The sequence below is a fragment of the Charadrius vociferus genome, unplaced genomic scaffold, assembly GCF_000708025.1.
Source record: "Charadrius vociferus isolate BGI_N301 unplaced genomic scaffold, ASM70802v2 scaffold196, whole genome shotgun sequence".
NCBI classification, from domain to species: Eukaryota; Metazoa; Chordata; class Aves; order Charadriiformes; family Charadriidae; genus Charadrius; species Charadrius vociferus.
The window spans coordinates 2,173,950-2,196,170 of NW_009648953.1; the positions used below are offsets into that span (position 1 = coordinate 2,173,950).

At 34.8% G+C, this 22,221-nt stretch overlaps 2 protein-coding genes across 2 annotated transcripts in view; one reads left to right on the forward strand and one right to left on the reverse strand.

Moving 5' to 3' along the window:
• PARPBP (PARP1 binding protein) overlaps positions 1-19,296 on the forward strand; it is a 50,783-nt gene extending 31,487 nt beyond the window's left edge. Inside the window, exons 7-10 of the mRNA XM_009887412.1 lie at positions 4,774-4,952; positions 9,292-9,373; positions 18,161-18,311; positions 18,962-19,296. Of these exons, the coding sequence (XP_009885714.1) occupies positions 4,774-4,952; positions 9,292-9,373; positions 18,161-18,311; positions 18,962-19,296 (747 nt within the window). The remainder of the gene's footprint in view (positions 1-4,773; positions 4,953-9,291; positions 9,374-18,160; positions 18,312-18,961) is intronic.
• A 378-nt stretch (positions 19,297-19,674) lies between these two features.
• PMCH (pro-melanin-concentrating hormone) lies at positions 19,675-20,912 on the reverse strand. Its single transcript, XM_009887413.1, has 3 exons — positions 20,664-20,912; positions 19,949-20,150; positions 19,675-19,724 (listed from the first exon to the last, which is right to left on the reverse strand). Exons 1-3 carry the CDS (start codon positions 20,910-20,912, stop codon positions 19,675-19,677), a joined length of 501 nt encoding a protein of 166 aa, XP_009885715.1.
• Positions 20,913-22,221: the final 1,309 nt, after the last annotated feature.

The following is a 22,221-nucleotide window of genomic DNA, read 5'->3' on the forward strand; positions in this document are numbered from 1 at the left end:
TTTTCTCTTTTAGTGTTTCAAGACACTAATGAAACTATTCATTATTTTAGTTTAGTGGAAGGAATCAGAATATTTGAAGTTCTTTAAGTCAGGTGTGGAGAGCAGAATACAGGCTTGCTATTTGTGGTTTCTGTACTTAGAATCTACTCAGGTTTATATTATGATCTTTCTTTGTGATGAAAACATCAACTAGCTTTAATTATTTTATTTTACATTGTTGATATATAAACTGTCTACTGTCATGTATTTTTGTCTAGGAAACTTTTTAATACTTGTAGACACTTCAAATATGTGTACATTGTTAGAATGCTTTGTTTTGTGAAATCACTGGAATTGCCCCATGGTATCACAAGATTTTTAAGAAATTTTAATCAGACTTCCAATATGTTTTTTTCTTTTCTGTGAGAGCTAAAACCAGCCAGACTCTAGTGGCTTAACTGGTTTACATGTGTGTTTCCACTAAGCAGTTGGAGTATATATTTCATCCTCATTTTTCTGTTTCCCCTGAATCTTTCATCACTGTATTTCTCTGTTTCCCTTTCATATCCTTCTATTTTTTTTCTTCCCCATCTGAAAAATTGATCACCATTATAATTTCTGTCTTTATATAGCTACTTGTATTATTGATAAAAAAAATTAAAAATTATTTAGATCTTTATAAGCCAGGTAAAACTATTTTAATAAAACTACATTCTTCAGTGAAATTCACGAAAATACCACTTTTCCAAAATGGTTTGTGTTTCTTATTGTTCTCCATAGGTCAAGTTCATAGTCTAATGACCATGTAGAAATGTTTACCAGTATCCTTGTTGAGGCATAAGATAGCAAAGATGTCTGTATGGTGATGTTACTAGGAAATGTGGTTAAATACTTAATCCCGTGAGAGCAGTGTGAAGTCAATATTTTTCTCAAAATGGGCATAAAAGTAGTTATATTACTTTGAGTCTGTGATTCTGTTGAAGTTTTTGGCCAATTCTTGAGTTTAAGTTAATTGATTGCTGGAACATCCCGTCTACTCGTGGATGGGCAGATTCTACTATAGCTCTCCTCAGTGAGGAAACTTGAGTACATAGCAGAGGATGATGGGCTTTAAGCTAATCCTTTTCACCATACTCACTACAGTACATCCACACTCACCGTAATATAGATGTAACTGAGAGCCATCAGAGATGACTGAGGCCTGGATGTGACTGATGTGCTGCTTGGCTTGACAAATCTAGTGCTGTATTGGATTTATGTGGCAAGGTTTTGGGAGTGGGGTGGGCTGCTTCTGTGGGAGGGGTGGCTTCTGTGAAAAGACACCAGAAGCTGCCCCCATGTTAGAGACAGTTCCAGCTGGCTCCAAAACAAACCCAGTGCTGGCCAGAGCTGAACCAATCAGGGATGATAGCACATCTGTGATAACATTTAAGAAGAGGTAGAAAATGCAACACAACAGCAGTTGGGAGAGAGGAGTGAGAACATGTGAGAGAAACAACTATGCAGACACCAAGCACAATGAAGAAGGAAGGGGAAGAGGTGCTCCAGGCACTGGAGCAGAGATTCCCCTGCAGTCCATGATGAAGACCATGATAACACAGGTTGTCCCTCTGCAGCCCATAGAGAACCACAGTGGAGCAGAGATCTACCCTGCAGCCTGTGGAGGACCCCACACCGGGGCAGGTGTATTTGCCCTGAAGGAAGCTATGACCCCCTGGAGAGTCCACACAGGAGCAGGTTCCTGGCAGGACCTTTAGACCCATGGAGAGCGAGGTCCATGCTGGAGCAGGTTTGCTGGCAGGAATTGTGACCTGATGGGGGACCCATGCTGAAGCAGTCTGTTCCTAAAAGACTGCACCCTGTGGAAAGGACCCATGCTGGAGCAGTTCTTGAAGAACTACAGCCTATGGGAAGGACCCACACTGGAGAAGTTCGTGAAGGGCTGTATCCCATGGGAGGCACCCACAAAGGAGCAGAGGAAGAGCATGAGGAAGGAGCAGCAGAGACAAAGCGTTAGGCACTAACCTCAACCCTCATTCCCCATCACCCTGTGCCACACAGAGGAAGGAGATAGAAGAATTGGGCATGAAGTTGAGTCTGGGAAGAAAGGAAGGGTCCTATTCTGATTAACCGGCAATGAATTACATTAATTTCCTTAAGTCAAATCTGTTTTGCCCATGATAGTAATACGTAAATGAATTCCCTGTCTTCATCCTCACCCCATGGGCTTTTCATCATATTTCCTCTCCCTGTCCTGTTGAGGAGGGGGAGTCATAGAGCAGCTTTGGTAGGCACCTCATAGCTAGCCAAGTCAACCCACCACAGTTGTTTATGGTGCCTAATGTGGGGCCTGAGGAATTAGAGATAAGGACAGTAACTGGGAGAGGTAATGGACAAGATGTGGGTTAAACATTGTGAGAGAGCAGACTAAGTGCGGGGAATTTTTGTTTAAGTAATTGTAGTGAAGGGATGAGGGGTGGAGTGTGTGTAAATTGTCTACCTTTGTTGTTGTGATGAAACTATTTTGATTTTTGGTGTGGGGAATTATTTTTTTTTAATGTAAATGAAGTTTGCAAAGATTGTGGGATGAATGTATATTTTAATGATAATTCTTAAATATTTGATTCACAGAGTCGAGGGGTGGAGGCTTAGACAAATGTTAAGAGACTGATACCAGATTGCGTATTTTAGTGGAGCTTGGTGTAGAAGTACATTTTACTAAGCATAGAGAGAAGTAGGTTACCATTACTAATTAAAAAAATGAAACAAACCCCCCCAAAACCTCAGAAGTTTTCCAAATGAATTTGAGCTGTATAAAAAAAATAATAAAAAAAAAAATGAAGCACCTGTATTGTTCCATTAAGATCTCAGGGCAGCAAAGGTTAGTGCTCTGTGCCAAGTTTCACATATAGCTTGGGCTTTTTTTTTTATTGTGTCTTGATTTTTGCTTTTTAAAGAAACCCCCAAACCCTGATGCTATAATTTTGCAGAAAAATTGTTCTGTATTCAGAATAAGTTCTGGTTTTGATAGGATGTTATGTTTTTTCATGCATAAGAGACTGAATCATTTCTCTGAGTGCAAATTTAAAATATGATCTTAACTGTAGAGCTGAAAACGATGCCTCCATTAGCTCCTGGAATGCTGCTTCCTCATAAAACGTACCTGAAAAGAGTTTGTTAGAAAAATATTTTCTTTTCTCCTGGCAGTAGCAGTTTTCTTCCATCATTGCTCAGTTTTCCTGCAAATACCTGTTTTATAAGAATCTAGAGCTCCAGGAAAATTTATTAATTTATGCAGGAGGAAGCACTACTTTGTGTTGAAGCCTGCACAAGTGACTAATAGGAATTATGATTAACTTCTTCCTGAGAAAATTACTACTGTAAATGGAATCTGGCTGGTGTTTCTGGAACCAACCAGAGTAGTCTGGAGTAGCTAATGGTCACTACCCTTTAAAGACTGATCAACTATTTTCTTGAAAAAATAATTTGAATCTTCATTTTCAGCTTACTAATAAACAAGGTTTTTGTGGCGGGGATTGTTGTCTAGCTGAAAGTTCCTATTATGCCTTGGACGATAGAGTTTTAGTTCATGGTTAGTACACCAAGTCACTGTTGTTGTAGTACATGAGATTTCTGAAGGTCATCTTTGGCAGTTAGGAGGTTATGTTATATTCTAAAGATTATTATTTTTTCCTTTGTGTATAATCAGTCAAGATGATGCCAAATTTGTACTTTTCTCATTTAGGCAAATTTACCGTGACACACATGACATTTTATAAAAATCTATGATGTGGTGATGTAATGCCTGAATTGGTTCAGAATAAATTTTAAGGAAATTAAATGGTACTGAAATAGGCCAATTCTGTAAAGCCAAGTAACAACCATTTCTGTAATTGCTATTTCTAGCTATTGATTATAACTTATAGTAACTGACTGACATGTGTTGCTATGGTTTCTTGAAAGCTACATACACTAATTGATGTAATCAAATAGAGAGAGAAATAGAATTTGATCTTTTCAAGACCGTGTTTAAAAGCAGTTAACTGATTAGATAAATGCAGTTCATTGCTTATCTTGTCCTTCTGAACAAAGTTAGACTATTTAATGTTTCTGTGTATTGGTAAATAAGCCTGTAGCTTTTAAAAGTCTACTACTGTGTGTTACACACTAAATTTCTCTGTGGAACTCCTAGTACTTTTAAAGAAAAATATAGAAAACTTGCACTTCTTGCAGTCCCGTAGTGGCTATGGAGTTCTACATCTGTACTGCTGACCATAACATTGACCACTTCCAGATGTGGATTATTATTTTATTTAAGGAATTCTTTATTCTTGTGGAAAATTGTGAGGAATTCATCCTGTTCCAAACAACAGGAGATTGTGCCAAGTCAAATCTTGATGGAAATTTCACTTTTAACCAACTGTTTTAGCAGATTCATTTAGTCAGAGGTGTTGGACTTCACCAGAATGTGTTTGTGTAACCCATAGCACTCAAATTAGTTGTGAGAAAATAATACGTTAATTTCTGCTGCATGGTTTCATCACAGATTTCCATATTTCTGTGTGACTTGCTCATCAGTGTATACCTCCAGCTGACAGGGATCTAAACCCTACTAATTGCTTGGGATGAGGAAGGAACTTTCCAGTGGACACGTGCCCCATAAATGCTTACTGGAAAGGGAAGGAGGGGATTCTCACACCTTGTGCTGATATGGGTTGCTTTTGGAGGTGGGCTATTGGTCTGGCTTGCTGACCTTTCCTGTTGTATGTTCCTTTTAATTTTATTTACTTTCAGCCAAAATTGCATTCCATAAATCATGGGACTGTGTATTGTGGAAGAGATACTGTAAAGGTCTTACTAGTTCTTCTGGATGAAGAAGCTGTCAATCCTCCTACCCAGAACAAAGCAGAACTATTATATGATGATGAAAGCTTAAATCTGCTTGGAGTCACCCCTGTTCTGATGCTATTCAGGTGAGTACTAGAAGGTTTTTTGTGTTTTGTGCTGGGTTGGTTTGTTGTTTTTTTTGTTGCCTTTTTTTTTTTTTTTTTTTTTTTTAAGATCTTATACAGAGTCGCTAGCAAATGACCAAAGTGCGGTCGGTTTTGAGATTAGATGGAAAGCATTCTTAAAACAGTCTCAAGTTCTCAAAACTATTCTACCTCCTTATTCACATTTTTTGTATCTTCAAGATGCTTTTGTAATATGAACTTCTTGAGCTAGTACATTTCTAGGCTGCATAAAACCCATGAAGGAATATCCTTTGCAACAAACCTTCTAAATACCTCTTAAGTTGAGTTTGAACTTCTAAGTTCAAATACTGTCTGTTCAGTAGCTAATTAGATTACTCTTCAATTTGAAGATGCTTCCTTTGTCTAGATCCTGTTTTCTCCCTACATAGTAATTATTCTGTGAAGACAGTTTTAAATAGTTAAATAGTTTTTCATGTCAATCAGGATAGTATTGCACAAAGGATACTGAAACAAATTCACATTCATGAAGATTTATTAGTAGTGTCTGTAGCTGATGGCATACATTGACTCTAATGGTGAAAGTTGCTTTTGGGGAAGAATAAAACCAAAAGAGGAGGGAGAGGAGAGGAAAGAGAAAACTCTCCCTGCTGGCCAGCTGGGAAGTAAAGCAGCCAGGGTTCCCAAACATCTTCCGTAGTACAGTGGTTGGTTCTCCAGTGGTGCTTTTCCCAGGGTAACTATATTGTCTTCATAACAACCTGCTCAAACCCCTTATTGGTTGTCCCTGCTTGTGGTGATTGGAGCATCTGTTCATCCGGGCAGGGGCTGTGTGGTCATTTGCTTATGAAGCTCTGCATGCACATTTTTGGGTTCCTTAACATGAAAGAAGATCTACAATGAAAAGGGTCGGGAAAAGTGGGGAAGAAAGGGGTGTTTCTTATGCTGGTGGCAGTCATTTCCCGTGAGACCCCACCATAAAAACATTGAGTGTGCAGGTGCAAGGCTGTGAGGATAACAGCAAGGATAGAGGAAAGCAGTGATAGGTCCTAAATTGGAAGATGGAGGATCCTAAAAGTCAAAGAATTTAAGGGTTCCATTAGATTTATCATTCAACCTCTTTCATGAAACCGAAGAAATAAGCATATTCTAATGAAACTTTAAAAAATTGCTTTCACTTAATAAAAATTCTAAATAAACCTGTAATATATTTTTAATATAAAAGGCAGCTTGTAACATATAGAGGAATATTCTTTCACCTCTCAAATATCTGTAGCTATACATTTCTGTTTCACTGTGTAACAAGCTTAAAATAAACCTGATTTCAGTCTCTTATTTTTCTATTACTTCAGATTCAGGAAAATCGATCCACATTACTTTTTAAATTGTTTTATTAATTTAATAAACCTCACTGTGGTTGTATTTTTATCAGAATGAAAAGGAACATAATCAGATTTAGGTTAATGCTTATGTGAATGGAATCAAGGTGCACCTGAATTTCTTCACTGAAAGGGCTGTCAAGTATTGGAACAGGCTGCCCAGGGAAGTGGTTGAGTCACCATATTAAACCACTTATTTCTGAATAAGAGTGTCCACTGAGTGCTTTCGTTTCGCCTGCCTCATTTGATTTTTCAGCTGAATTAATTTTCTTGAATGTTCCCCCAAAGGATAAGACATTTGTTTGACTTATAGTCTTCTCAGTGTAGGTATACACAGGTACTGCTATCTGGGAATTTATATTGTAATCTAGACAATTCTTGTCTTAGTAATTCTTAGTGGCCAATTTGGTTTAGATTTTATTTTCCAGTATATAATTTTTTAATATTATCTGTGTACTTCCATTTAAAAATTTGAGTTAAAAGTAATTTATTCAAAGTATTGAATTTATGATCCTAAATTATTGTTTTAGGAATAAAAAACTTTGCAAAAAACTGAAATGAAACTTGCAAACAGCTGTTCTCAACTTTTATTAAATATTTGTGTTCTGCATTTGTCTAGCAGCTTTACTCTAAGTCTTCAGTTACTTTATTAATGTCGAACACCTTAATATACTGCGCAGGATAGCAGCTAAGGTGTCACTGTGATTTGTGTCAATGTACAGGCACCTCTACGGTACAGCACTATATTGTTACTCAAAATTTTGATCTAGACTGCTTGTGGTCTTTTTGCCAATTGATTGTTAATAGTATATCTGGAACTTTTTAGAGGATAAATGGCAGTACTTTTGGCAGTAAATGTCACTGCAGTTTTCAGATTCTTTTTGTTAATCTGATTCTGTGTATCAAATTGTTGATTACCTCATATGGTAGTTACTGTTCTATGGTTTTTGATCACATGGTAGTTATTGTTTTGAGGTTTTTCTCATTGGTTTTTGCTATTTCTAGAGATTTCATTTCTGAAGAATCCCAAAATACGTGTAAAGTTTGTGAGTAGTTTTGTCTGAGTTCTGGTCAGTTTGAGAGCACGCTGTTAGTTTTCAGGTGCAGACTAAGGTTAAATGAGAACACCTCTTCTTCAAAACTTCAGCATTTCAGGATTTTTTTTCTTGCTTTGTTTTACTCTTCTTTTAATAAACTTCTAGATTAGTTGGGTAGATTCATCTCTCTGCACTGAAATCCTGCAAAAATGCTACTGCTGAGATGCAGCTATTGTGTTGTTTAACTTTTTGTTGTCTTTCTTTAGTTAAAAATATTTTCATCATGATTTGTGAAATGCATGCATGTTTGGGAACTGAAAATGTAAGCTTTGACAATACATCTTTGGTTCTTTTTTTTTTTTTTTTTTAACCTCCTAACCAAGCTGAAGTTTTTCTTACTTAATCTGTGCTTGAGTATATCCGTCAAATATTTTCCTTCTCTAAGCACCTTATTTCAATCTTTTTGAAAATATTCTTTTTAGAATTGCATTAAATAAGTTCAAATAAAGTTCTCTTCCCTTTTTTTTTAATTTTTTTTTTTGTATTTTGAAGCTGCATACAAGGCAGAAGCGTGCTATTTTTCCTGTATTATTTTTAAATTTTTTAATCAAACATAAAGATGTAGTGAAGGTATTGAAATCAAAGTAAGGTGATTTGATAAAATTAATGATGACATTTATGTTTTAGAGTTAAATTTTGCCTGGCCATGTATTAAATATTTTTATAGCTTTTTTTTGCAATAAAGATTCTTTTTTTTCTGGTTTTGCAGGTTCAACAGGTATTCAGGGTTTGGGGCAACTTTTTGTTTGCTGCTGTTTCTTATATCATTGCCATCATCTTCCCATCCTATTAATGTTAAAGCCAGTCATTACTTCTTGCTCGTTTCCTTTCTTACCTTTTAAAAATTTCCTTCTATTTAAGGAATACCAATGTTGATCTGGTGTGTAAAACAAAGACTCTCTTGAAAACCCGTTTTTGTGGGCACTGAAATGGAAACTAACCTATCCATGCACTAGAGAAGCAGTGATGATTTAATCAGTCAGTTGCTTATCCTGTGGAATCATCAGTTGTTGGAAAAGTGGGATGCTGAGAATTTTGTCATTACAAGTTACAAAGAGGACTCATAAACCAAAACAACAGTGTAGATGGCAGCATGCTGAAGCTACATATTTTGGCAATTTAAATAGCAAAAACTTTGCAAGGTCCTGCAGAAATTTTGCACCACAGACAAATGGAAATAAATAAAATAAAGAATGAGCTAAACAAATTTTATTTATGGAATAATTGAATAGAATGAGCTAAATAAATAAAATAAAGAATGGGTTATTTTTGAAACAACTGTCCTCATAGGCACATTGGCGTGCCATGGGCATAAACGGAGAAGTAATTATTTACAGATGCAGAGATTAGTTCTTTTTATTCGCAGACCGAAAATTCCCCTCTTATATCCATCAATAATTTTTGCATAATATGCATCAAAATTTTTCATTCATGTACGTAACTATTCACACACTGCAATACAGGAGGGTGGAAGCATTTTGTTTGTGTGAGTACTTCTATTGAAAAGTCTGTAAATATGAGGAGAATCATTCTGGATGTCAACCAGATGCTATTCAAGGCAGTGTAAGTAAAATGGTGACTTGGTAGCTCATTATCAGCATTACAAATAATAATACCATGGCTACAGAACTACAGGACTATAAACATACTGCAAAATGATACCAGAAATTGGAACTGTAAGTTTGGCTTCATTATGCTGTCTTCAGTTGTCACAGTACACGTGGTTACTTGGGGAGAAAACAAAGCAAGGCTTGGAGAGTGAAGATACTTGCCTTCCTGTTTCTGAGGAACTTGGTAGGGTAACTATTTTTCTTAACTAATTGCTTTTACATGTTCTAAATATTTCTTAATCTCTTTTTAATATAGATCTCCAGCACAATCCAATGGATCTTCTCCAAAACCTCTTAGACAACGTATTCAGAAATCCATGGATGAAAAAAACATTAAGGTACTGTGTAGACATTGCTATGCGACTATAGATGCACTGAAATAATAGTGTGAAAATGAGAACAGCAGTGTTACGTTTCAGCCAAGTATTTGAGAATTTTATCCCATAGCTAAAGAAATGTAATTGTGATTAACTTGTGGTAATTGGTCCAACTTGAACAGTGTTGTAATTTTGGAAACGGAAATTGAAACATCTAAAACTCCAGAAAAGAAAGGCTTTAAACTTAAAAAGTGCTTCCTAATGAAGATGTCTTAATGGAGATATACTGAGTTAATCTATATCTCTTCATTTAATCATCTGTGTATTTCAGGACTATAGAAATAAAAGTGAAGCTATGTGAAAACAGAGATAAAACTGAATGCAGGCACCTGATTTCAGTTCTGATAATATAGGCATTCCAAAAGTGTAATAGCTTTTTTCATTGCATTTTTTTTGGGATGCTTTTTATTTGTAACATTCTGAGGACATTTCCATAACATTGCTTTGTGAACAATAAAGTAAAGATACTAATGTTTGCTATTTTGTAGATGAAATGGAACACTACAAAAGTATGTTGGTATTGTGAGCGGCCCTATTCAAAAGAACAACTTCAATGTTTCTGAAAATTGCAGTCTTCGTGTACTGCATTTTACATAGTCTTTTTTTCTTCAGAATTGTCAAACCTGAATGTTGGTACTATGGAAAGAAGCAGAGCTTGTATTTCCCACAGCATTTCAACAGAGAGTTAAATAAAAGTAGTGACAATATTTTTTATGAACTTAGTCCTGACAACAGGTGAAAACACAAATGTAATAATATATACGGAAGAAAACAGAGGTGTTTTAAACCATCAGACTTAGTTATAGAACAGCACAATGGAAAATATCTTTCTGCCACTGGACATGAGGCAAATTTTAACCTATTACATGTTTGAGAAGTAGAATGTCATTATAAAGAAGTAAAATGAAAAACACTGTCAGTATTTCCAGCATATGTTTTAAATATACTCCCATTTCATTCTGAGTGCTTTTTTTGGAATGGGGGTGGGGTAGATGATGGGCATTTTGGATATATGCACTAATTATGGTGACTTTTAGCATAAAGCTCATAGGCAAATTATGAAAGATTGAGGCTGATAAAGGTATTACTTTATATTAATTTTACAATAAACAGCATATTTAAATTGCAGCTTTACTCATCAAATAGCAAAAATGTGATATACTGTTTGCATAATACATTGAAATAGATATAAATGAAAGTTTTGTAATTGAATTCATGAACAGCTGTGTTCATTATCAAAGTACAAAAAATATTATGTAAAAGTAATTACCTGTTAAGTTTGAGACCTTTACTGGAAACTGACAGAAGCTATCAAGAATATGAGTCCTGAGACTGATCCATATTATGAAACTATTTTAACTGGTTTTGGAAATACTTTTTTGCTAGTCAAAAATACCAGATAAGCTACCATAATTTCTGTGCAAATATTAGTTCTTTCAGAGGTTTCTGAATAATTGAATGAGCTCTACTTCAGGAGCAGGAATTGCATGCAAAGGTTCATCATGACATTCTCCTGTGCTGCTTTTGTAATGCCTGACTCTAATAAGGACTCTGACTCTTATGATCCTTGCTAATAAAATACAAGAATCTGTCGTTTTCTGTAGGATTCTTGTCCTAGTCTTGAAACCACCGTGATTGACAAAACAGAATGTACCTGTAGCAATATAGAATGAAACATCTAATGCTTTTAGCCAATAATTTTTGAGGTCTTTCAATCAACTTCTAGAACTGGTTTTGATGCTCACCAAGTGCCTAATATAATTGAGGATGGCTATATTGAAATATAAATGACCTTTTGTCTTATGAAAACCAAAATTCAAAGAGAACAAGCAACAGGTCTAAAGCCTGTGGTTCACACTTCTAAACTTTCTTTGGTATCTTAGAATACTATAAAGCTTGCTTACAGTGTTATCTTTTGTAGATTAAATCTGTGATGGTGGACTCTTTTCCCCTACTTTAGCAATGTGAATAGTAACATGATTAACATGTTAAACTGAATGGCTGCTTGGGGCTATACAACTCAGAGCAACACTGAGGCTGCTAAACTGCTTCTAGTAATCACAGTCAGTCGTCTTTATGGCTTTATTCCAGTGTATCCTATCGTACTAGAGAGACAAAGTGCAGCGTGGAACTGAGGCCAAATATCTCAAGATGTTTTTCCACTTAAAAAAGTGAAAATAAAAGTCATGCAGTTTGGAGTGTAAATGTTCCTCAATTGTGTATCAGCGTAGACTCCTCTTACTCAAGATACAATATCTGAGTGTTTCATGTTATGTTTGTAATTCTCTTTTCTGTGTATCAGCCAAACATTGCCATCTAAACTACACTATATTCCTGTGAAGTCCGGAATTATTCTTCTGTTATTCCTATATTCACTTTAGTCTTGTTTCTCCTTCTAGTCAACTAAAATTGCTGTTGCCAAATAACTAATGACTCTTCTAACTACAACTCAGATAGCTGTCTGCCATTCATCTTTGATCTCCATCCTCTCACATAAAATCCTGCTTTCTTTCTTGAAACGTTCATCTTTCATTTGTCTTTTTTTTCTGGTTTTCTTTCTACCTTTCTAACGATTCCTACAGCATTTCTTATGCATGTTTCTGCTCCTTCCTTTTCATATGAAGACTTTTTGTATGAAGACTTTATAGGGCCCTGTCTTTCTCTTCTTTCTTCTTTCTGTACCTTCTTTGTGGATGAATACGTCTACAAACACAAGTTCAGCTATCGTCTTTATATCAGCAGTTCACAGATCTACATCTGACCTAAGTGTTCCTTCTGTCAAAATTGTTATCTTTTGTTACTTCTATACTATCCTGTGAATACCCAGCCGTTGGTCTTGAGGTGGTATGTCTATCTTTCCTGGTATATTTAACACTGAGGACAATATCCCACCTGTTACTTTTTTCACTCCATAACACCTCTGGAATATATTCTTCTCTATCCATATGTCCACTCAACTATGATTTATTAATTTATCATGTTGCTTTTTGATATGCTGCTGTGCATTTTTCTTGACCTTGATAGATGCAGCTTTGGCCTATCTTTCTTTACTGAGATAGCTGTACAAAAAGTTGTTATCAAAGTGACTAGACGCTAGATGCCATTCTTCTGTTTGCATCTCAGTCTATTCCTTTTAAGTTTTAGTATGTATAAGCTGCTTGTTTTAACCTATCCCAACCTATTGATTATTTTTGATTTGCTGCTTTGAGATATCTGTCCCTGCTTACCTTAGGCCTGCAATACCAATCGCCATTGTTTGTTTGTAAATTTTCAGACTAGCTCTTTCAGCTGTCTGTTTTATACTCTTTCTTATGGCTAAAGAGATTCCCTATAGGTATCTACAGAACTCATTATCTTCCTTTAAAACCTTTTTCAGAGCATTTAAATCAACCTCTCCCCAAAACTTAAGTGTTTTGCATTGAGATAGATGCCCATTACAATGACTAATTTTAGTTCCTTTCTCTGTGAATCCATAATTTTCTTTTATTGGATTGTAATGTCTCTTTGTAGAAATAAATTTTGTTCTGTCTTTACTGTGCAGCACATATCACAATGATTTCAGTTGCCCATGACTATAGATCTCACGTGCTGTAGTAATATTTATCACCTTCTTACACTGAATGTCAGTCTTTGTTCTTATTTCATACAGCCATCTTGAAACATGTACAGGTTGCTTGTAAAATTAACAGTTGTAATTTTTTTTATGCATAATGCCCTCATTTTAACAATTGACTCAAGAGATTCCATACATTTGTTTTTTGAATCAGACAATAGCAACCTGATGTTTCTTCTCAATGTCGATGATTCTTCTGAGAAGTTTCTCCTGCAATATGTGTGATGCTAGCAATAGTTCTGTAAAATTGTCCTGAGGACCTTTTTACCATGCTGCCTCTGATGGCAGAGGAAGTGAAAGAAGAAACTGATCTCTCAACTCCTGCAGAATTATGTGGAGGAGTGCAGATTGATAATATTTAGACCTAGGGCACAACATCATGTGTATGTATTCAGTATGTAAAAATATGGAGAGTGGATAAAGTAGAAGAGTAGCTATGAACTGGAATTGGTGTTTAAAAATAAAATAAACCTGTGGGTATTTCCATTGTGCCAAAACAAATTCCTGGCAACAGTGAAAGACAAAGAAATATTTTTATCTTTCAATCCTCATTAAATACTGGAAGAGATGCAGAAAGATCACCTAACTAGAGCAGCATTTGTTAGGAGGCAAAGCTGTTGCTCTTATCCCTTGGGAAGAAAGAAGCCTGGGGAACTAGCGTGTTGCATTTTTTTCATTCCCTCCAGCAGAAGCAGGTAAGAGTAATAAGAGGAAACTCAATCTTCCTTTCAGATACAATAGAGAGTTTCAAGTTTGTTATCTATTGTTTAAGTGAAATGTCTTCTGGTGAATGGTATTTTGTGGAAGGAGTCTTTAATTCAGAAAGGTCTATAGAACATCTGTTGAATTATGTCTCTTGTAGTCAGTTGCCCTTATCAGTCCTTTCTGCTTTACAAAAATATGTAGAAAGTTTAATTGGACAGGAGAGAGGTATTTTTATCTGAAGAAGTTTCATCCAACCTTATGTCTGCTTCTTTGAATCATACTTCCATTTATCTGAAATGGCTGGATAACCTATTGTTTGACTACTTATTTTGTTGATTTCAACGGGGCAGAGCAAGTCCTGCTTGTTGGTGAGAGAGAGGAATGAAAGGACTGTTATTGTCACCTGCTTGTTTAGGTTAAAGAGCAACTTAAAATTGTTGCATGATAAGATTTTTTTCATCTTTCTTGTGCACCAGAAAAGATTAATTAGACTTAAGTTGTATGTAAAATACTGTTCCTGAACTAATGGGATCGAGTGAAACTGTGAACTTCAGGCATTAAGAAGGAAGGCATAAAAGCTATTAGGCTGTGAGCATGCAATACATGAGAGAGTAACAGATCTTTTTTTTTAAATTTAGGATTATTTGGCCTTTTGATACATTGTTTTAGAAATCCTGCTGCATTGTTAACACATTTAGCCCAAAACAGCTGCAAGGACTTTCAGTAGTTTGGCATGTTTTTTTCTTTATGTAACTGGAGACAACCTTTCCTATATGAGGCACTATTTCCCTCCAATTGGGAACATAACTGTAGTTTTAGTTTTAAAAAGAATTTGTGGCTTAACAACTCTAACAAATCTTGGCATGCTTGAAGTTCATTGTAATTTTACTGTGTATAGAAAACCTTCCAAGGAAAAAGCTCCACAAAGCAAAAAATCCCAGTCTGCCTTTCTCATGTGATTTGTTCATGCCTGTACAAAATGACTTAATATCTAGCTTTAGGCACTGCTGTTATTTTTCATTGCTTAGTTCTCTAAATGCTGTTACTTGAGAGAATTGTTTTGCCTATTTGTGATTCCAGTTCAAATAAACTGTGACTTGGAAAACTGTCAACAGGAAGTTATCAAGAGTTTTCTGTATGCCCACTATAATTGTGAGCAGAAAATTAATAGTAATAGAGAAAAAAAGTCTTCCTCAGGTAGTAGTCTTTTCTACTGTAGCAGGAATTATTTATTTTGAAGTGGAATATAATTATGGAGAACATTAAGCTGACTAGTAGTTTCAATGTGTATGGAGTATGCTAAAAATGAGTATCAGGAGGAGAGAGAGGTAGGGGAGAAAAACTTTATGTTCAGCACAAAATATGAAGAAAGACTTTATTATTAGTGTCAGATGATAAATCATACTTGTGTAGAAAATACCATTTTTCTTTCTATGAGACCCCTGAACTACTTTCTGGGGATACATGGCTGTGAGTTTTAAGTACTTTCAAAACCCAATAATGAGGTGATTTGAGGCTAAATGTTCTCAAAACTGTAGTAGGTTAATTTGGGATAGCAAAAGGCTGGTACAATGTCATGCTAAAAAAATTTTATAGTTTCAGTACAATAAAAGCTTGGTGTTACCTGAGCTATTCAGGACATTTTTCATATTTGAGTAACATGATGCTTTGGTTTGGCAATGATACTTACCATTTATTGTTCTATTACTCTTCCCTTTGCACTCCCTTCCCTTTTTCAACTTACTCTTTCAACTTACCTTTAATTTTTTTTTTTCTAAAAGGACAAGGGTAAGGGTGGAGAAAAGACATTTTCTCTTTTTATCTCTTTTCCTCTTCCAAATAGTACTCTAATCGTTTGGCTAGAGAGTAAAAACATGTGTTTGTTGTTACTGATGTAGGTTTTCAAATTCTATTATTTCATTCCAGTGTATAAAAACCAAATCTCAACATTCTTAGTGACTAAATATTGGCAGTACTGTCTGTATGCAGATGCTGGAAGGAGATCTGGAATAGATTATCAACTAACTTTTAGAAATAAATAGAGCATGCACCATTAATATTTCATATAAAAGTGAATGTTTCATGTTGGCATCTCAAACAACTGAAAACCTTCTCTAGATATAGAAGTCAAGGTGGGAGAATGACCTGCTTTATATACTCGTTAGGACTGCTAATTTATCTACCTGTGCTGAAACACTGTCTTAAATTCTATCATACTTTCTTCCAGCTGAACAGCTATAACAACAAACCCTTTTTTCTGAAATGCAGAATTTCTTTCTTTGTTGAGGGATAACAGCAACATCCCACTCGCTTGTGAAGAGGAGAGGGGATAGGAAGTCTGAGTTGACTGTACGCCATTTGTGTGCAACTACTTGATTAGCAAATTGAGCTCCCAACATCTTTTTGCTCTCCCAGAGCTGTGGGTCATTGGGGTGGTGCCCTCAAAGTAGTGGATTTCAGAGAATTTAGTGTAAAAGAACTTGAGCTATTTCAAGCTGTTAACAAGCTTCAGTATATGTGCTTCCATCAAGTTAAGTTGCTCTTTTTTCTTTAAAAACATTCCAGCGAAGCTCTACTTTCTAATTCAGCACTAGCCTTGAGCTCTTTTGTTCTGCCTTCAGACTATTAAAATTTACTTACTGCTACCTCACTCTGTATAATTTTTTTTATTTTTTTATTAGTGAATGTACATTCCTAGACTAGTTGGGAAGTTTGACGACTACAACAAATTCAGTCCTGCACCCTTCATCTGTATATACCCTCTAGATTAGTACTGGCATCAGCTGTAACAGTCATATTTGGTAGAACTTTGTATACTGTTTGCACATGACTAAATGGTATGTGATGCAATACACGCTGAAGTTTTGAGGCATATTTCAAGCTTCAGTGAAGCTGAAACAGACAGATGGTTTTGTGCTGCAAGTTTTTCAGTATTTGAGCTTGACTTCTGTCCTCTGACTCCACATATTCTAATGCCTGCAAACTAAATTAGTGCAGTGTTGGATGGGGGTGGTAAAAAGGAACTCTGTCCCAAAAAAATATAGAATGGTAACTGTCAGGCTTTCTTGCTCAAGTTTGATGTTCTTCATGCTGTGTTTATTACATCTTCATCAACTTAGCGCAAATTGTAGCTTATTTGCTCCTTGCAATGTGAATATGTGATAGAACTGTGCAAGTTATTGTTGTGTAATTTTTGATGTGTGTTGTTCGCTGAAAAATAATTAAGAATTGAGGGAATTTTGAAGGATTAAGATGAATGGTTTAAGAAACATAGCAAATACAGGAAAATATTTTTCATTAATATTACAATAACCTTAGAATTAAAGAAAATGTAAGCCCCTTATATTCTGAATATTGTAATTGTACAATAGGATGTTGATTAAGTTTAAGCTAGATTAGAGTTGCATTTTTAATTATTCAAATTCTTAAGCTTATTTTGGGTATAGGATATGCAAAAATGCATTTGTGATAAATTAGCCAGAAACTACAAAGCTTGACCCTGAAAGTCTAAGCTATTGTGAAGCTGTAACTTAAGTGTAAACTGAGGAAGTTTAACCTGTAACCATTGATTCTGTTAAATATGGATATATTGAATATATTGAAAATAATCTATTTAAATTTTTGTAGTTGAGCCAAATATTTTATTTTACCTGTGCTATGAGACTAGGTTCCCTGCTGCCAAGATTAGGAGGTGGACATGAGCATGCAGAACCGGGTACAATAGTGTTCTTCAATACTGTAGATTTCTGGCAACTTACGCTATATGGGTCTGTTTTCACAAATGTGGAGTACAACATTGGCATTCAATGAGGAAATGGCTTTGTTTTGTGGGTAAATGGGAAATCTGAAATTTGCCACAGAAAAATCTGAAATAATACTTTATATTCCAGTTTTAGGTATAAGTATTTTGAAGCTTAGTTTGTTATGTATCATTCCTTTTCACTGTTGCTATTATGCTTTCTTCTATATATAAATTGGTTAAGTGGTGAGACTCATCCTATACTTGGCACTTATAGACTGGCATCTCAAAGATGACCTGTAGAAGTACGATAATTGACTGTAGTAGCTATAACAGCTACTTAAAATGGTAGAGTCTGTAGTCTATCTAAAGAGGGGGCTAACTTTAACAGAAAATCTTAGATTGAAGCTTTAAAAATTGATGTGTAACTTTTTGAAAGATGAAAAAATATTTAAAAATTATTTTAGGATCTTAATAGGATAATTTATTCATATTATTGAAAGCCTTTACACTTTGTAAATGAATACTTCATAAATATCTTTTATGTGAGCATACTTATTTTTCTGGTATTTTATGTGATCTAAAGCTTTCAAGACAGAATAATGGGAAAATGTATTATTTTACTAGTCTTTCAGGTGTTGTCTCTTACTTTTGTAAATAATTAAAGCTAATACCAAATTGCTATTTGCAGATGAAGCAATCTTCAATCAAATCTCAGTTTGCATGTACATATAAAAATGAGTTGAGTGAAATAAAGGGTCAACATTTTGTCAGCAGTAACCAAATTCCAACCTGCATACCTCCTGCACCAAAGCAACTTTTAAAAGCTGGATATCTCACAGGTAAGGTATAGTAGGACTGAATAAGTAAACGTGATGGCTAATATTTCAAATGTTATGAAACAATGCTTTATGAAAACTCAAGCATAAATACATTTTCAAGAAAAAAATAGACCTGTCTCTTTGCTCTGTATATGCTGTGATCAGTTAAATGTCTTTGCATTAAAATTGAAATGCTAATGCTTTGAAAATGTAAATCTGAAAAATATGTATTGATGCTGTCTTGAGGTAAAAAATTGATACATTTCACGTACATTACATAATGTTTCTTCGTATTTTATGAAAGTAAGCTAAGTGAAATTTGTATTTTAGTCATTGAAAAAGGGAAAAATTTGTTTTACTCCACTATAAACTGTATCATATATATAATTTCTAGGCCCTTTAAGTATCTTTTCCAATATCTTAAAGTTATAAATCCACTTCCCTAAGTTAGTTGCTGTTACATGTTTTTAAGCAATGTAATTTTAATTTGGCAGTACACTTAAGAATACATAGCGAATGTAACTGCAATGACCAGCATAGGTTTGTTTTACTGATAAAGCCCTAGCTTCGATTAAAAAAATCACATGACAGTCCTCTGATAGAAAAAAGATGAATAAACCCAGGTAACTTTTTATTTCTTCACATATGTTTTTGATATTCTTACATGACAGAAGGTATGAATTCATGTCTTGATGTACCAGTGCTTGGAACTATTTCTGAAAATGTTCATCCGACTAGAAGTTATACAGAAACGGGAAAGCTGAGTTGTCAGCCAAGAAACAAGGACTCCAAGAATGAACAGATGGATTTGAATAATGACAAAGTAATCTGTGATAAGGAAAGTGAACCATCTTTGCAAAAAAATGCTAAAAGACCTAAGACTTCAAACAACCCTCAGACAGAATTGGACAGCAAAATTGGTGGAAAAAGACAACACAGCAAAACTGCAAGCAAGAATAAGTTGATTGCTGGTCAGGCAAAATTAACTCACTTTTTTCGACTATAATTTATTTTCGACTATAAATTTTATTTTGATATACATGGTACGTCGACCATGGTTCAGAAGTTTGTAAAATTTTGAAAAGGGTGAAATTCATTAATTCCTTCCTTCCATACTCAAATAAGTAGAAGTAGCCTGTGTGTAATATCAGAAAAATACAAGTCTATATTATGCAGAAGTCTTTTATTTTTTGATAACAATACATCATTAGTAATTACAGCTATGTCCCTTATTGGTAATGAATTATGTTTCCCTCTACAATGTGATGGGAAAGTATTTCTGGAAGTACATGTATAGCCACACTAATACACAATAAATTCAAATTACATTAAATTCATAATAAAATGTTTAATGTTCAAAGAAGGTGGTGTAGATCAGTAGTTTTCAGACTTGCCAACAAGGTCGATACACTCGTCCCAGCATACACCTGAGCACTGCAAGAAAAAAAACACCTGTAAGTTTAAATCATTGAAGAACCAGTATTCTTTATGGCCTCTGGAAATAATTTAATAAATTTAACAAATGCTTCCTCCCCTGTGCACCAAGTCACCATAGACCTGGAGTTTCAAAATGAACCTTAATCAAATTGCTATATAGACATTGCATTATACTTTACCCGAATGAAATAATTTTTGTGTAAAAATGAAAATATACTTACTGTCAAAATCTCTTCTTCCTATAGGAAATTTAGCTGAATTTTCTTCATCTGCAGTTTCTCTTTCTTGTATTGATTCAATATTTTGAATTTCAGTGTCAGCTGGAAAAGCCATGTCTCCCTTCAGTGCAAGATAAGGTAGTTGCTTTCTACCTAAGTTGATTGGCATAACATGATTTAAGAAATCATGTCTGGAACCTGTATCCTGTTTTAAGGGAAAACAAGAGTAGCAGTTTATCTTTAAATAAAGTCAGTTGCATTTACTTGGTATGCTTTATACTTAGCAATGCAAATATTTTATCTTTCAAGATGATAATTTAAATATAATGATCTGCATTCCATCTTTGACTGAAATGGTTTTATGGTAAAGAACATGATAAAATAACGAGTCTTATATTTGGTGAAGTTAAACTGTGGCTGCATATAGGGACATGCTGAATCAAACATGAATATTTGTGCTTTTCCCTACAAGTTTTGGCTACATATAGTTCTGTAAAAATCAGATTTCTTTTATTCAACTGTCCAAGTTACACATTTAATATCTTGGAATTAGATACTTACTATAAGTTCAAAACTTATTCTTGACTATAGTAGGCTAAACTGATATTTTTGCATATTCGCACAGTTATTGCTTTAAATTATTGTACTTGTTTACTAAAGGACTATAAAGAGGATTTCCATTTTACAATTAAGCCAAAACATAAAACTGAAAACTCACCAAAAACTTCACGTTTCTGTCTTCCTCTTGATCCAAAACACTGCTGTCTTCAGTCTTATAATGCTTCAGGAAAGGTATAGCTCCTCTGTTCACAGTTCTGTCTCCATTTCGAAGAGTTTTTCCGAGATTTAATGTGGTTAGCAACATATCTTTATCTTCTACCTTTTGCAGAGATTTTGAAACTGAGAGTAGAAAACCTTGAGAAAGAAGAGAAAGAAACAGAATTAAGATGTATGATGAGATACACATTCTTAGTTACTTAACGCTTGCATAGGAGTTAAGCAGTTTTCAAATTTTAAGAAAGCTTTTCCAGTTGTAAATTAAGATGTTCTCCATCTGTGCCCACTTTATATATTTCACAGATTGAATGGAAACTACTTCAATGGTTGATGAGTTCACTCTTTTAAAATGACTCATATTAAGGAGTAACCTTTTCTATAATCCTTCTAATCCCATCTGTTGTTTAGAACTACTTAGACGTTTCTTTAGCATGGATAATTTGTTTCTTTGTATGTTTTTAGAACAGCACAGATTAGTTCCTTCTGATGGATGAGTATAACAAAGTTCACAGAAAAAGCGATGTCCATTTGTCTTGTTTATAAAGCCTTACTTCCAGTTAAGGCAATTTAAGAAATGGAACTAATCTACATAAGTAAGCAGGACTGTTGTAAAGCGTGATCTGTCATAGTTCTTGATCAAAACTGATTCACTAGACAGTTGAAAAGCTTAGGCTGCTACTGTGTTAGAGCTGAAATTGTTAATTTGTATTTTGATGTCCATTATGTCAGGTTACGTTATTTAGTGCTTATGTCTAGAAATCTTTATTAATACCTAATAATTATATTTGCCCGCATTTTCTTTCTGTAAATGGACCTTTCCCAGCTACAAATATAATATAGTCAGCTATGCTTGCGAAGAGTATAGAAAGAAAAGTAAACTTCAGTTTTTCATTTAAAAGGTCTTTGAAGCTTGGAAATGTAGGAGTTTCTGCATAACACTTTCTTTTTACCTTATCTGGAAAGCAAATGGGGCTAGCTCAAATTAGCTAATCTCTTGACATCAATGGTACAAACCATGTATTCAGTGGTTGTGTGCCTCTTACCTCATACCCATCTCTTAAATTCATGTTTGGTTTAACCTTTAGGTTAGTGCAAGGAACCAAACATGCCGCTAGTCAAGGCGATCCACTAGGAAATTGATCAAGAAACTGCCTAAGCAGAAGGACTACCGGTTGCCCCTTTTTTTTCTCCCTCACTCTCCATTTTGCTTTTCCTCCTCTTTCTCTGTACTGTCATACACTAGGAACAAAATGTAATTTTTTATTAGCAAATGTGATTTCTTACAGTGGTTTGTTGGGGTTTTTTTGTACTGATTTGCTGATGATCTTCACTAGTAGCTACCACTGATGTGGTGTGAAGGAGAAAGTAAGATTGGTAGTCACAGATAGCAAGTATACATTTTGTCTTTATACCTGTTACACAAACTCCAAGGAGGAAATGTGAGCATTGCTGAGACGTGTTGAATAGTGTTAAGGAAGTACGGAAAGAATAATAATGAT

What these genes read in the sequence shown, in the direction of transcription:
- PMCH (XM_009887413.1), bottom strand. Translation starts at nt 20,912, where the DNA reads ATGTGTATCTCATCATACATCTTAATTCTGTTTCTTTCTCTTCTTTCT. An exon ending in ACAGAAACGTGAAGTTTTTG is followed by an intron (nt 20,151 to 20,663) that starts GTGAGTTTTCAG and finishes CCCTTAAAACAG; the next exon opens with GATACAGGTTCCAGACATGA. An exon ending in AGGAAGAAGAGATTTTGACA is followed by an intron (nt 19,725 to 19,948) that starts GTAAGTATATTT and finishes TTTTTCTTGCAG; the next exon opens with TGCTCAGGTGTATGCTGGGA.